General features: G+C 36.4%; 1 protein-coding gene across 1 annotated transcript; it reads right to left on the bottom strand.

Moving 5' to 3' along the window:
• Window positions 1–1,314: 1,314 nt before the first annotated feature.
• Window positions 1,315–4,760, bottom strand: LOC144433728 (large ribosomal subunit protein eL42-like). The gene is made up of 5 exons (XM_078122082.1): window positions 4,729–4,760; window positions 3,389–3,494; window positions 2,520–2,587; window positions 1,744–1,860; window positions 1,315–1,400 (listed from the first exon to the last, which is right to left on the bottom strand). The coding sequence occupies exons 1-5, from the start codon at window positions 4,729–4,731 to the stop codon at window positions 1,380–1,382; spliced, it is 315 nt and encodes a 104-aa protein (XP_077978208.1). The 5' UTR covers window positions 4,732–4,760; the 3' UTR covers window positions 1,315–1,379.
• Between the last annotated feature and the right edge of the window lie 9,484 nt (window positions 4,761–14,244).

Here is a 14,244-nt window from a genome sequence, read left to right as displayed (position 1 = left end):
TTATGAAGAGGCAGTCAGTTCTAGCTATTATACCACACACGTTCAGGCCAGGTTGAACCATAGATGTTGGTGGGGTCCCCTCCAAGATCTATGGTTGAACGCCTTGCATTGTGCCAACAGCACCAGACAACGTTGCCATGGTTTCTCCTACTAAGTACGTCTGGACAATGTCAATAATACCATGGATGTATTTCACCAATATGTACATTATACGAAAATTACATCATGGCTACAAACAATTCTGTTTTTATCTGAATAGTGTTAGTATACATAATATTAAATAATGTTTAGTTTTTATAAACTTTCCCAACCTGTGCTTAAAGTTATTTACCTCCCACACAGACACGTTGCAATGACCCTTCATACGATTTCCCAGGGAGCATTGCAGCCTCTATAAGAGCATGGGGTTACAGCATTCACATTGCAACCTCTATCCTACCAGGTCAGCTGGGGTAAATCGTGGTTCAAATCTTGCCCCAGGACTTCAGCCATTGAGAAAGAAATGGCTACAGTGAGGCTTGAACCTGTAGATTCCACGCTGCTCACTCTAACCATCAGGCCTCCACACTTGAACACAGTTCTATAATATATTGGTGGTTTGGTTTCAAATCACAAAGGATTACTGTTATCAGATACATCAACTGACAGTATTTTGAAAAACTCCCACACTTTTGGTTATTAGCTGCCATATTGTTCAAAATCAGCAAACTGCTAATAAACAGTAAAGATCCAAGTGCATGCATTCTACAGTTACTAGTATACTGATGTTATGCAAGGAAAACATTCAGGACTTGCTATGATGTAAAAATAGGATTTCTTGTTTGGAATTATGCCACTCTGAACTATCAATTCTACTTCTAGTCAATACAATGGCTTCACCATCACATATTAGCGTCTCCTCATGTGACCCCTGATTTCATTCCATGTATTCCTGTTGGTATGACAAAATTCCCAGCAACTGTGATTATTAACTTTGCTTGCCTGAGAAGTTGATGACCAAAGATCCATTGCACCAAGCATTACAGAGAAATTCAGAAACAGACTGTAATGACGTCATCAGTCCAGGCTTATCTGCCTCAATGACATCATCAGTCCAGGCTTATCTGCCTCCCCTAATATTTGGGGAAAGGGAGATTAGACCACACCCACAACGGCTGATCTATCAGTCTAAGTTATAAACCAGAATTATATGGTGATTTCATACCAATGGAAAATACTAGGATGCAAAATCTGAAGTGACAGGGTCAAAGACAGCAGTTTATTCTATTCAAAGTACACATGATCACACACAAAATGACACACACACACAAGATATGTTGATAAAGGAACAACTGCTATTGACTTTATTCACTTGCTTCTTGTTACACACAGCCTGGTGTTTAAAACTGGATCATTTGTCCCTGTGGAGAGAAAAGAAACCAGGTTACAATTTACTCTGTGATGGATAGCCAGGTGGATATGACAACTAAGATGAAAGCAAGGTTTTTGAAACCAACAATTCATTTTGGAAGTATGATTGTCAGTTTGTTAGAAATAATTTGTTAACAAAATATATTTCTGTACCATATGAATTTTATCAAAATATACATCAAAAATTATTTCCACCTTCGCTGATTTACAATACTACATAATACTTTACATACTGGCTTCATAAATTTGTGAAACTCATGGGCACACTAACTACAGAGCAAGATATAGATTTGTATCACTGTTTCTGATGTATAAATTTGAAGGATATCTCACCTTTCTCTTCTTATCACCACCCAATTCAAAATGCTTACATCTTTTGATTGGTATCTGTTTACGGACTTTACATTGAGAGCATTCCAACCTCAGTACAATCTTCTTGGTGGTTTTTGCCTACAAGACAAGACAGGTCAAATCACACTATAGCATCAATTGCAGAGCTCCAAATTAGCAGTAGTCCAGGGCATACAGACTACCAAACATTGTATCTAAACTACGAGATTTACAATGTGGTAGTCTGTTAGAGCAATCACTGGAAAACTGTAGCTGAAACAGTTCACTTGCATAAATTTGACTACCAAGCCCAGAAATTGATTTCAAGCCCTGAATTAACCTTACTTTTATCAAATATTTCATTTGGAATGGCCCTTCTGTGCATCCCCCCATCAGCATTAACACTGACAAACTAAATACCCTGTGAATCTCTCCACATGCATTACCATTGATCACAGCAATGCTCTGTAAAATACACCAAGACAAATATGAACCATGTGAATCTAGAGTCTGTACCACTAAATCAGCTTTTCTTCATTCGCCCAAGGAAAATACAAGTAACCTAAGGAGTATTGTCACCACGAGTTACGAGACCCTTAAGTAACAAGTATTTTTCAAATGAACAAAGGATATTGGCGAATACCATAATTAACTTCTTCAAGCATAATCTATGAAAAAAGACTTGTGCATAACATGTACTTGTCTTCACAATGACATGACCCACACCTGCTGTAGTTCCTTATCATCTGGGATTATATCCCACAATGTTTATAACTTACTTTTTTGTGGAAAATGGGTTTTGTCTGACCCCCATAACCACTCTGTTTACGATCGTATCTCCTTCTACCTGCAAGGACAAAATAAACCAACTATTGATTACTTCTCTTCCCAGATAAAGCCTGAATACTCATTTCAGGGTTACGCCTCAATCTTCTCATATGACACTAATTTGCAGCAAGTTAAATTATTAGCAGTATGTGTACTTATCACAAACCATTGATAACATTCAACAATTCATGAAGAGTTAGAAATGATTGTCAAAGCGAAAACATGTATAAAAGGACATGAGATATCCAGATGAACTTTCTTGATGGTTTAATTTTAGAAGCCCTTCTTAGCAGAAAAATATCTCCCTTTTTTCTCTGAGCATCAATGGACTTTTTCATCATATGTGTCTATGTTTACTGTGATATGTGGACTTGAAATACTCTTTAACCCATAACACCAAAGTAAAGCATTTTCTGTGTGTACCACAATCGTTTGTAGCATCCATATCAAGTGTAAAAGTATACTGTTTCATTTGCTAATTGACCACATTAGAAAGGTCATATGCTGGACTTGTATATAAAGCAACTGAAACAGTATATTTTTACACTTGATATGAATGGTATAATGAGTGTAGCACATAGAGAATGTGCTTTACTTCAGTGTTACTCATTGTAGTTGAGTCCAGACAGCAGTACTACTATCCTTCTCCTTTGTTCATCAACCTTCTGAGGTGTAGTTTAAGTTCCTCTACAAGACTAGGATAACACTATAACTAATTCACTTGTTTTTACTTTTGAGTATGTTACTCTTTATTAAATTTCATAACCACACTACCAATAATGGTGAACAGGCCTAGATTATACAACACACTGGTACATACCTTGGGCATAAGCAGATTCTCTACCCTTCTTGTACTGGGTAACCTTGAAATTCTGGTGTTTTCTGCATTTCTTGCAGTACGTGCGACGAGTCTTCGGCACATTCACCTGCAAATGTATAAATATTCATAAGTAAGGCAAGTTTTCTGAACCAAAACAGACATTCAAGAGAACTATAGTAATTTGTTGTTATCACTGATTTGACAACAACATTTTAAAGTAACACTGAACGTAAAATGTATAACACTAAATAATTACATCCCAACAGTTGAAACAGGATGGGCATAATCCATACTAACTTGGGGGGGGGGGGGGGCACAAAAATCTGTATTATGTTATGTAGAATATCTGATACATACTAAAATTCTGTTTACAAACATATAGCATGTTTTATGCAAGCTGAAATCAAACTCCATGCAAGATTGATATTTCTATAACATGTCATTCAGTGAATGCATGTCACAATAGAGGTATCATGGCTCATTCAATCTCAATCAGTAAAGCATATTTTGTGTAAACACTTATTGATTATAACATCACATTCAGCAATTGTTTATGTCTGGACAATCAAAATTATGTTATTTCAGATACATTTACAAGGGTATTTTTGACTGATGTAGCCATGTCTTTCCAAATTCCTCCCCTCACATATAGGAAGTCATTATTCAATTATCTTTCAGAATGATTTCGTTGAAGATAGAAGCTTGCTTTCAACTTATTTCTATCCCTTCTGGCGCCATCATGGCAAAGAAGCCACTTGGTAACTGAATATTTAGGTATATAATATAAATATAGTGTATATACTTGTCAAATCATGATGTACAGTCTTTCTCTAAACATTTCTTTAACCTGTATTAAACACTGTGGGAAACGACAGAGGTGCTTTAAGAGCAATATACAAGTTCTGGTACTCCTGTAGAACTGATAATAATATGACATTGACATCGACAAGACAGGCGAACAGATGATCTGTAACGTAATTCATATTACCTAAACAACCACCAAAACTAAAACAACTAGGTATTGAATTACTGGGTCCCCTAACAGTGACAAGCACAACTGTTTGTCGTGCTATGAGGAAGGATTCAGACAATATTTTGCTGTATCTTTCGTTGCATTTTACTCAACACTCGGCTTGAAATACGGAAGTCGTATACATGAGCACCATCTAAGAAAACATATACGTTTTATCGTAATGTCTGCATCATCTCCCACAAATAGCCATACAAACTGAAAGGATGGTTATTTTTCTTCGAAGATTAATACAAAACTACCGATATGCACGCTCAAGTGTGAACGATTGGACCGATATTTATTTATCTCCATCGTACATGGTACCCACCATTTTGAATCGCTATCGGGAAAGGTCGTACAGGACGCATGCGTATACTTTTAAAGCCTGCCCTCTGCAGGTGAAAATCTCATAACTTCGCACATGAATATTCAGTTGGCAACGAGAAGTTTGTTTTTGTGATGAATCATTTTTGTGAGTATCGTGTGTCACAATATGAACACGTTTATATAAGTGTTTCAATCATCTCCTTTATGAACACTGTAGATGCAATTGTACAGCCTTTGCATTTCATTTATTAAAATCGACCAGAAATTCACAAGTTACACAAAGTATGCGCTCAGGTTGTTTCTCAGTGAAGTGAATATTATCCTAGGGTATATATGTATCCATATAAATATATATGTGCATGTGTGTATATAAATATATAGATATATATTTGTGGCCCTCCCTCAACTTTAATTCTCTAAATCATGACCCTCCCCTGTTAAAGTAATTGTTGTCAGAATGGAATAGGGCATGCCTCCCAGAATCAATAGTAAGGACCTAATCCCACCGCTGCCACCATGTTGAAAGTTTTCACAGCATTGGTTATTTCCCATTACTACCACCATGTGAATGTGTACCTGTTTTTGGAACTCATTCGCTGAGCTGGAGACCTCAAACTCCCAAAGATTATAATGGCACTGGCACACTCCCAACATTGACGGGACCGAGGTAAACATCACCACAACATTATCCCCAGTATCTTATCCAACTGTTCACGTTTTACTCCCTTTGAGACGAACTTCTCTCCTCACATGACATCATAACTGAGAGTTCATTGACTACATGGTTGTCAGCAGCGATTTCACTGATATGGGCTGATATTATGGTACCTAACCTAACTGTAACCCTTACTCTAACCCTAACCCAAGTGGCAACAATGGGATTTGGAACCAGTGGCAGCGATGGAATGGCAAAGTTAGACATTGCAATGTGTCAAAGTAAAATCTGACCCTCCCTTAATCCCATTCTAAAATATGGCCCTCTCCCGAGAGCCAATTTGTAAAAAAGTGACCCTGGCCCTCCCCTTGTAAACACTGAAGGCTCCAGGGGATCCCCAGAATGAACAAAATTCAAAAATACTAGTAATTCACTTATCAGCAATCAACAAAGCTAACTCAGTTTTAAGAGATTTTGACGTTGCAGAATGATAACTTTTTCAAAAAATTCCATTGTTTATTATGCCATAATACTTCTTTGAATTTTGTTTCACTGAACACTGAATTAATTTGAAATACGTGTAACATCTCGACCTATACTGAAAAAGTATTGATATATTGTTCTGTTGCTTGAAGTTCAGCTAGTTGCTCATGACTAGAAGGAGTGGTAAGTTACATTTATTTATTTTTATTTATTAATCTTTCATATACAGACACCATTTCAGTGCATTAACACTCTTCTCCCAATGGAACCTGTTGCAAGATTACGTACACAGAAAACAAACAAAACAAACAAACAAAAGGGACAAACCAGGACAAAAAGTTACAGACGCAGAGTGCACTTTAAAAGATATCCACCCACATTATCTTAAGATGTCTTTTAAATATCGATGAGTTCGGAGTTGATCTTATGGATAGTTCCATAGAACAACACCACTATAGTGAAATGGTCCGTGTATATACCGTCCATTTGTTTTTCGTTTGTCTATTGCAAACAAGAAAAACGAAAAACCAGTGACTGCTTCGTTTTTCGTTTTTCGTTTTCTCAATCATCGATCGGAAAACAACAAGGAAAACTAATTGTTTTTCCATTGCCGTTTCGAATTATGATAATAAAAAAACGGTAAACAAACCCTGTTCCTTTTTTCGTTTTTCATTTAACACAATTAATCAATGAAAACGGAAAACCTACCCGTGTTCAGTTTTCATTTTTCGCTTTGATGGTGAGAAAAGGAATCAAGAAAAACGACTCATTCTCTATCACCGTATACTCAATCGATAGAAAACAAACTCTGTGTGTCCGTTTTTCGTTTTTCGTTTTTCGTTTTATAGTGGGAACAAAAGAAAACGAAAAGCGCCATTTGCGTTCATTTTCCAATTCATAAATCAAAACCTGCTTTTCTTTTGTCTTTATTTAAATACTCGTGATATTGCAAATCTTGCCCAACCCCAACCCCCCCCCCCCCCGGCTTGACCCAAACATTTGAAAAGAATGGCTTCGCTAGAAGCACACGTTAATACGGTAGAGCACCTCATAGTAAATGAGGGGAGAACGCATTTGCAAGTGGCATAAAAGCACAACATGGAGATAGTAAAGGCTTTTCAGAAAGAAGCGTGAGGAGACTGTGTGCAGTCTATCACATCAAAACCGGCGGTAGAGCTAGAGTCTCTGACAGACAGCTAGATGATGCTGTTCAGGGTGCCATTGAATAGGAGAGTAGCGAATAATAATGTCATAGTTCATGTACACGCATACACACATGGTTATTATGTATCTCACCAGTGATCACGTATTTTAGTGGAGGACCGGCCAGACCACACAGTTATGGCTTTCTTTGACATTTCATAAAGTTTATTGTTAACTGACAGTTGAAATTTACATCATGCTACACACGCCTGCACGTACATCATATACATGGCATGTTTTAGGTGTTCATTCAACTTTCAGTGGGGCCGGCCGGGGTGCAGACCATAGATAGATCTCATTAGCTACAATGTTACACAACGATATGCAAATTTCCCAGTCAATCCATGGAGCGCGCGGGCGAGCCGGGGTCATGAACGACCTACTGCACCGGCTATATAATATTTAGAAACGTAGGAAAAACCAGCGCACATGTAATGGTCATATCATACTGTACACGGTCCAAATTGGTTTAAACCTTTGATACTATATGCACATATCATTGTTAATTTTTATGCTCAATTTTCAAAAAGCTGAATGTGTGACACTATCATTCATATTTTTATCAGTGTTGTCACTTTTTACACATATAAAGTTAGCGAGCGCATGATAGACATTTACTTATTACGTGTATGATCTGTTTATTCTACCATGTCACAAAAAGGAGATAAAGGGCCTAGGAAAACAGCTGAATAGTACAGGTTTTGATTTATCGTTATATATGATCGACAGAACGATCGCGAGTAATTGAAAATGAACACAGATGGCGCCTTTCGTTTTCTTTTGTTCCGACTATAAAACGAAAAACGAAAAACGGACACAGACAGTTTGTTTTCTATCGATTGAGTATACGGTGATAGAGAATGAGTCGTTTTTCTTGATTCCTTTTCTCACCATCAAAGCGAAAAATGAAAACTGAACACGGGTAGGTTTTTCGTTTTCATTGATTAATTGTGTTAAAAGAAAAACGAAAAAAGGAACAGGGTTTGTTTACCGTTTTTTTATTATCCATAAAACGAAACGGCAATGGAAAAACAATTAGTTTTCCTTGTTCTGTTTTCCGATCGATGACACGAAAAACGAAAAAGAAATTGTTTTTCGTTTTTCGTTTTCCGATTGAGAAAACGAAAAACGAAAAACGAAGCAGTCAATGGTTTTTCGTTTTTCTTGTTTGCAATAGACAAACGAAAAACAAATGGACGGTATATACACGGACCTGAAATGCCCGTTTCCCATATTCCATTTTAACTGTAGGGATGTATATGTTACCTTTACTGGCCTGTCTTGTGTTATGAAGATGAATTTGGTTGGAAAGATTGAACATTTCAGTGAGGTAACTAGGTGCATTGCCCGTTACGGATTTGTAGACGAGTGTTGTCAGTTGGCGCTTCCATCTAATTCGAGGGCTGACCCAACCCAAATTTTCATATACCCAACCCGTACTAGTATCACGGGGAACTTCGAGGAGCAGTCGACCAGCTCGTTTATGGAGGAGCTCAAGTGTCTTCAAATACTTTTGATTCGTATTACACCATACATTCGCAGCATAATCGAAATGGGGAATACATAGTATGTGTTGAAATATTTGTTCTATTTTCATTCCTCTTTTCAGTTATTTTAGTATTTTTATGTTTATTTGCATATAAAACGTATAGTTTTTATTAAATTTATAAAAAGATACAGGGCAACAAATGTATGCTGTGTTTATGTTCGCACGTTCGGGTAGGGTTGGGTCTACTCCACAGGCATATCGAATATCGGAACTAACCATTCATTTTGAGGATGGCCTCACCCCACGGATAATTATTCACACATAGGTGTTTTCGTAAAAATGAAAGCTACAGTTTTTTCAGGCGTAACTTTATCTATTAAATTGGGAGTCATTTAGATATTTGATAACATTTAGACTCATGGAGCAATTTATAAATGTGGAAAAATATCACCCCTCATAATTGCATATAGTATCGTCCGAATAATGCAAATCACTTCACATGGTACGTTACGGTACAGAAAGCGAGTGTGCTCCATAATTTCAGTCACAGAAAAATATGTGAAAAATCGCAGTCATCGAATTATTTTTGTATTCCCCGGGGAAATAGCGTACAAAGGGTTTCAACTGTAGTAACTGATGAGGATTGTCATCCAAGAACAAGCAACAAAAGTGGTTTTCGTGCCAGTGACCTCAGCTATCACAGACTTTTGACAAGTACAACAACATCAGCGAATGGCGTACACTTCGATGAAATATGCCGCGTTCATTTCTAGTCAAGAAGAAGAAAAACGACGATGCTTCGGAGCAAGAATGCAGTGGTATGTAAAATTAGTTGCCACTTCAAATAGAACTCGAGCGATTTTACTATATTATATGTGCACTGTGGTGGACAATCATTCGAGTGTACCGTATACCGCATAGAGTGGTTTGACCCAGTCTGCAATGGACTCGCATGCTCCGATCCAGTCACTTTCACACATCGTTCTCAGTCATCACTTTGCTAAACAGATCGATCCAAATGGTCATTTTTGAAAGAAACAAAAGTCGCCAAATGTCAGTAAATACCACCAAAATTACTGATTAAAATGCAGCCAAACTGAGGGTTGTACCTCGTACAATCGTAGAGAAAGTGGGGAATATTTGATTTGCCATGTTCAACAAGATGGCTGCTCTTTTGTTTGTTGGCATGTTGACATTCGCGTACAACCAGTAGCGATGCAATTTACTGTTGACCAATCAGACACACCCATAAGTGATACATGTTCGCCGCGCTTACCTTCGATATGAAAACTTAATATCTTAATTTTAACAAGAACTTTTCATGTAATCCATACATGTACTGACAGACTGAATGAATGGATCGATGGTTGGATGGCTGAGTGCATGATCACTGTGCAATCAATAAAATATGATGTGGTGAGAGTGGCTAGATTTCTTTATTTACCTCTATTTCTGTTGCTTTAGTGTAGTTTGTTTTCGATTTTTGTTGTTCCAGGTGATCGCCGCCTTCCCATGCGATCACTCTCGGAACAGCAAAACGAAAACAAACGCCAACAAACAAAGGAAATAGAGGTAAGTAAAGAAATCAAGCTGTATTCACCACTTTAGATTTTAATCAGATTGGATCACCGCATTTCCATAATTCATTTCTCTCAGTTTAGTTTTTTTGTAGAATGGGGCTTTTATGTAACAACAAAGGTACTAAAATAAAACAGTGATAAACACTGCTTTGCAAGTCCAGCGTACTTTATTATGTATACATTTTATTTATGTATGCATTCCTGGTTATTTTCAGATGCTGTAGAGTGTGTCGAGGGAGAAGAAAATGAAATTGGGGATGAAATGGAGGTGGAAGACAAGGAGAAGATGATAGACAACATTGAGGGAGATGCCAAAAGTGATGAAGTTGAGGGGTGTACAAAAAGTGATGAGATTAAGAAAGGTGCAAAAACCAAAGAATTTGATGGATGTACAAATAGCAAAGATGTTGAGGCATGTATGGAAACTAACAAATCCAACAAAGGCAGTCCCGAAGAAAGTCCAGCAATCAAAATGACTGTTAGTGAACAAAACACTGTAAAAAGTAAGACACCAGCATGCAAGGCCAAGGGGAAAAATTCTAAAACTGTGAAAAAGACTTTTCAGTGTGTTGTTTGTGAGAAAGTTTTCAATGCTCAGTATACACTCAGTCGACATGTACCTGTGCATACTGGTGAGAGGAAATTTATATGTAATGTCTGCGGGAAGGCATTTCGACAAGCAAGTACTCTGTGTAGACATAAAGTTATCCATACAGATGAACGCCAACATGAGTGTACCGTATGCAAGAAGTCTTTCAATAGATCGTCTACATTAATTGCCCATATGAAAACTCACAATAATGTCAAAATGTTTGAGTGTGACGTTTGTGGCAAGTGTTTTCATCAGAAGGGGAATCTTAAAAACCACACCTATACACACACAGATGCTAAACCATATAAGTGTCCTCATTGTGAACGAAGATTCAATCAACTATCAAACCTGTCATTCCATCTACAGCAAGCTCATGGGGATGCAAAACCTTTATCATGTCATGTGTGCCAAGAAAAATTTCAAAGAAAATATGAATTACGAAAACATGAGATTGACATCCATGGCATCGACTACCCTCAAAGTGAGCCCCCACGATACATGCGCAGGATATCAATGTACAAAAACACAACACAGTCAGCTCCAGAAATGACCACAAACTCCCCACAGGAAAATGATGATGGGAAGAGGCAAGAAATAAGTGAAAACGACTTTCTTAATAATGATTATATCCTGTCAAATGAAGCTAACAATAATAACAGACATACAAATGAAAGCCAGCAACATCAAGAGGATAGCAGTGATGCCAACAAAAGTGATGATATGAAGTTAGTTATTCCCCAAGAACTGGTTAGCTTTCAGAAAACAACTTTAATTACCTTCAAATTGGATAAGGATAATTTTCAAGTCATATCTCAGCAGAATGAAAAACAAGAAGAAAATGGTGAAATTGAGTCAGAAAAAGACTGATGCCTTTGTCGGGAAAAATATAAGAAATAGTTTATAAATAAGTGCTTCTTTCTGGCCATGTTGTTTACTGTATTTTGATATGCTGTTAATACTTTCTTTAATTTCAAATTTCTTCACTGTTCCAAGTGCTAGAGCAAATTAGAGCATTTTTCATGAGGTATTTTGCATAGTGTATGTACATTGTTGAAAAATAGAATTTTAGATATTGCTTGAAATGTTTTCTGTGAAAGTAGTACTCGGCTAACTGTATTATCCTGCAGTGTAGATTAAGAATTCTAAGTCATCGTCCATATATGGCTATGTGAAGAATTCTCAAGTCATTGTCCATATATGGATGTGTGAAGATTCCAAGTCATTGTCCATATATGGTTGTATAAAGAACTCCAAGCTGCAGTCTATTCAAAGTGTTAATGGCTATGTCAAGAATCCTGAATCACCCATTTATGATAAATTGAATAAACTGCGTGATAATTTTATTTAATTAAGATATTATAAAATTCTTCTAATCAAAGATTAGACTTTGGGAGGAAGGATGTGACAGCAGAGATGAATATAAAGAGAGACTCCAAATTTAGAGAGATTGGTCTTTTAATTCCTTCATTTCCCAATTCCTTGCAACAAATTGATGCAATTTTCACAGGGTCCCCTTCAGCTGCCAGATTGTTTACCCCACTGCCAGATATTGTTTGTTGCAGAGCAGTGTTATTTACAATTATGACAACAACACATTACATTGGTAATCTTTTCAGGTGAAGATTATGTTGCATGATGAAAATATTCATATCTGTGGCTTACAAAATTATATGATATAAATACAGACAAACCAGTGATATTAATGTGAATACAGACAAACCAGTAATATAGTCAAGTTTTATCAAATCACCTTTTTTACATTGATACAATGTATCTACTTGATTGGTTTTCAAAATTTAAGGCAACAGGGTAAAATTCAAAATGAGAAAGTTTTCATAAGCAAGTTTATTGTTTTTACACTCCGCTATTCAGCTTTCATACAGGGTTGCAATTCCGTGTTGATCATGCAGAAATTGAATTCTATTGATCAATATATCGAGATCAACAGAAATTGACTTCAAAGTTTTTTTTCTAGATTAATAGGATAAAGTGTAATGTTAGCTTCAATTGTTGTCTGCTCTTTTAGTACATACAGTGTAAAACTATTGTCCACTTGGAATGTATATTATACAGTGGGGAGTGTATGTATGGAGCATGTTTGATATTGATCTTCTGTTAAAAATGTTTGGACATGGTTTTGTTTTTACAAAAAGATGGCAAAATCTAAACTGTACTCTACTGTGGATTTTGACTTCTTATGGAAAAACAAAACAATGTCCAGTCAAAGTTATGAAACTAATACAGAACAGGATTTATCCCTCTATAGCTGTTACAAATGACTTTGAAAAAAAAAACTATATAAGATGAGCCAGTTCAGAGAGAAACGTTCACGCTGAATAATTAAATCATTGCGTGATCAAGGTCCATAGTAGACTGATCAAAACATTGCGTTCCTTTCCAATTTATAGTTCCAAAGTAATTATTTTGTACTTTCCTATAAGATGAAAGAAATGCAGAGTGAATTTTGCAATTATCATTTTATTGTTGATGAAATGTTGAAGTCTTTCACATTTGACCTCACACTAATCATGGTTTGAGATTAACCACCACTGTTTTGTGTTTGAAAAGAACATTTGCAGACAAGGATTCTTACAACATGGTAAATTGTCCCTGCATTGAGATGAAATAAATTTTACTGTATACTGTCGTACAACAGTAAACTTGTCATCATTGTTCTATTATTAATATGATTTACCTTTTTGATTTTTGTAATGTATAAATTACTAGTTTCATATAAAGATTTTTGCAACAACAAAAAAGAACTGAAAGGTGTACAGGGTAAATGTTCATTGCTGGTAAACTGTTGCTTCTCCCAAGTTATTTTTGACTTTTTTTTGTGACTTGTGAAATTACTCATGGACCGTGTTGATGAAATTTGCTGCAAATGCTAACAATGACTAAATAAAAGAACAGATCTTTAGACCTGAAAGATGACCGAGGTTTGCTTCTGTATGTATCTTTAATTCCCCTCCCCCACCCCTTCCCCCACCCTGATCCCACCCTCTCACCCCAACCCCATCCTATATCCATGCTATTTCAGAAAATGATAACTTTGATGATGCTGAACTCTGTACAAGTACAGCACTATCATTCACTGTCCATTGGCCAATACTTAAAAACCCTTCTTGATAAATATATGGTTTTCCCCATAATTTATCATCCTGTGAACTTGAAATATTCAAATATTGTAAATATTGTTTGTGTTCAAATTTTGCAATTTGGAAAGCTTATCGTATCAACAGCTGATTGCAATTCTGCTAGAAACAATGACATGTTATTTGAATATTCTACAAATAAACAACATTTTTCCAAAATAAATGAAACAAATTAGCAAAGCTACCCTTTTCATTTTTTTCAGTGTTTTCTTTTCTGGTCTGAAAGTTTTCATGAATAAGGATCATTGCTAGAAGTCAGTGGAGCATGCTGAAAGTGTTTTGAATCTGTGATGATGTTGAATATACCTTAGAAATGTTAGGTCTGACGGCAGCAAAGTACCATGTACTTTTCAAATACAC

Source organism: Glandiceps talaboti, chromosome 4 (assembly GCF_964340395.1).
Source record: "Glandiceps talaboti chromosome 4, keGlaTala1.1, whole genome shotgun sequence".
NCBI lineage: Eukaryota > Metazoa > Hemichordata > Enteropneusta > Spengelidae > Glandiceps > Glandiceps talaboti.
The sequence above is the reverse complement of the archived record's forward strand: the minus strand, read 5'-3'. Positions and strand labels throughout refer to the sequence as shown.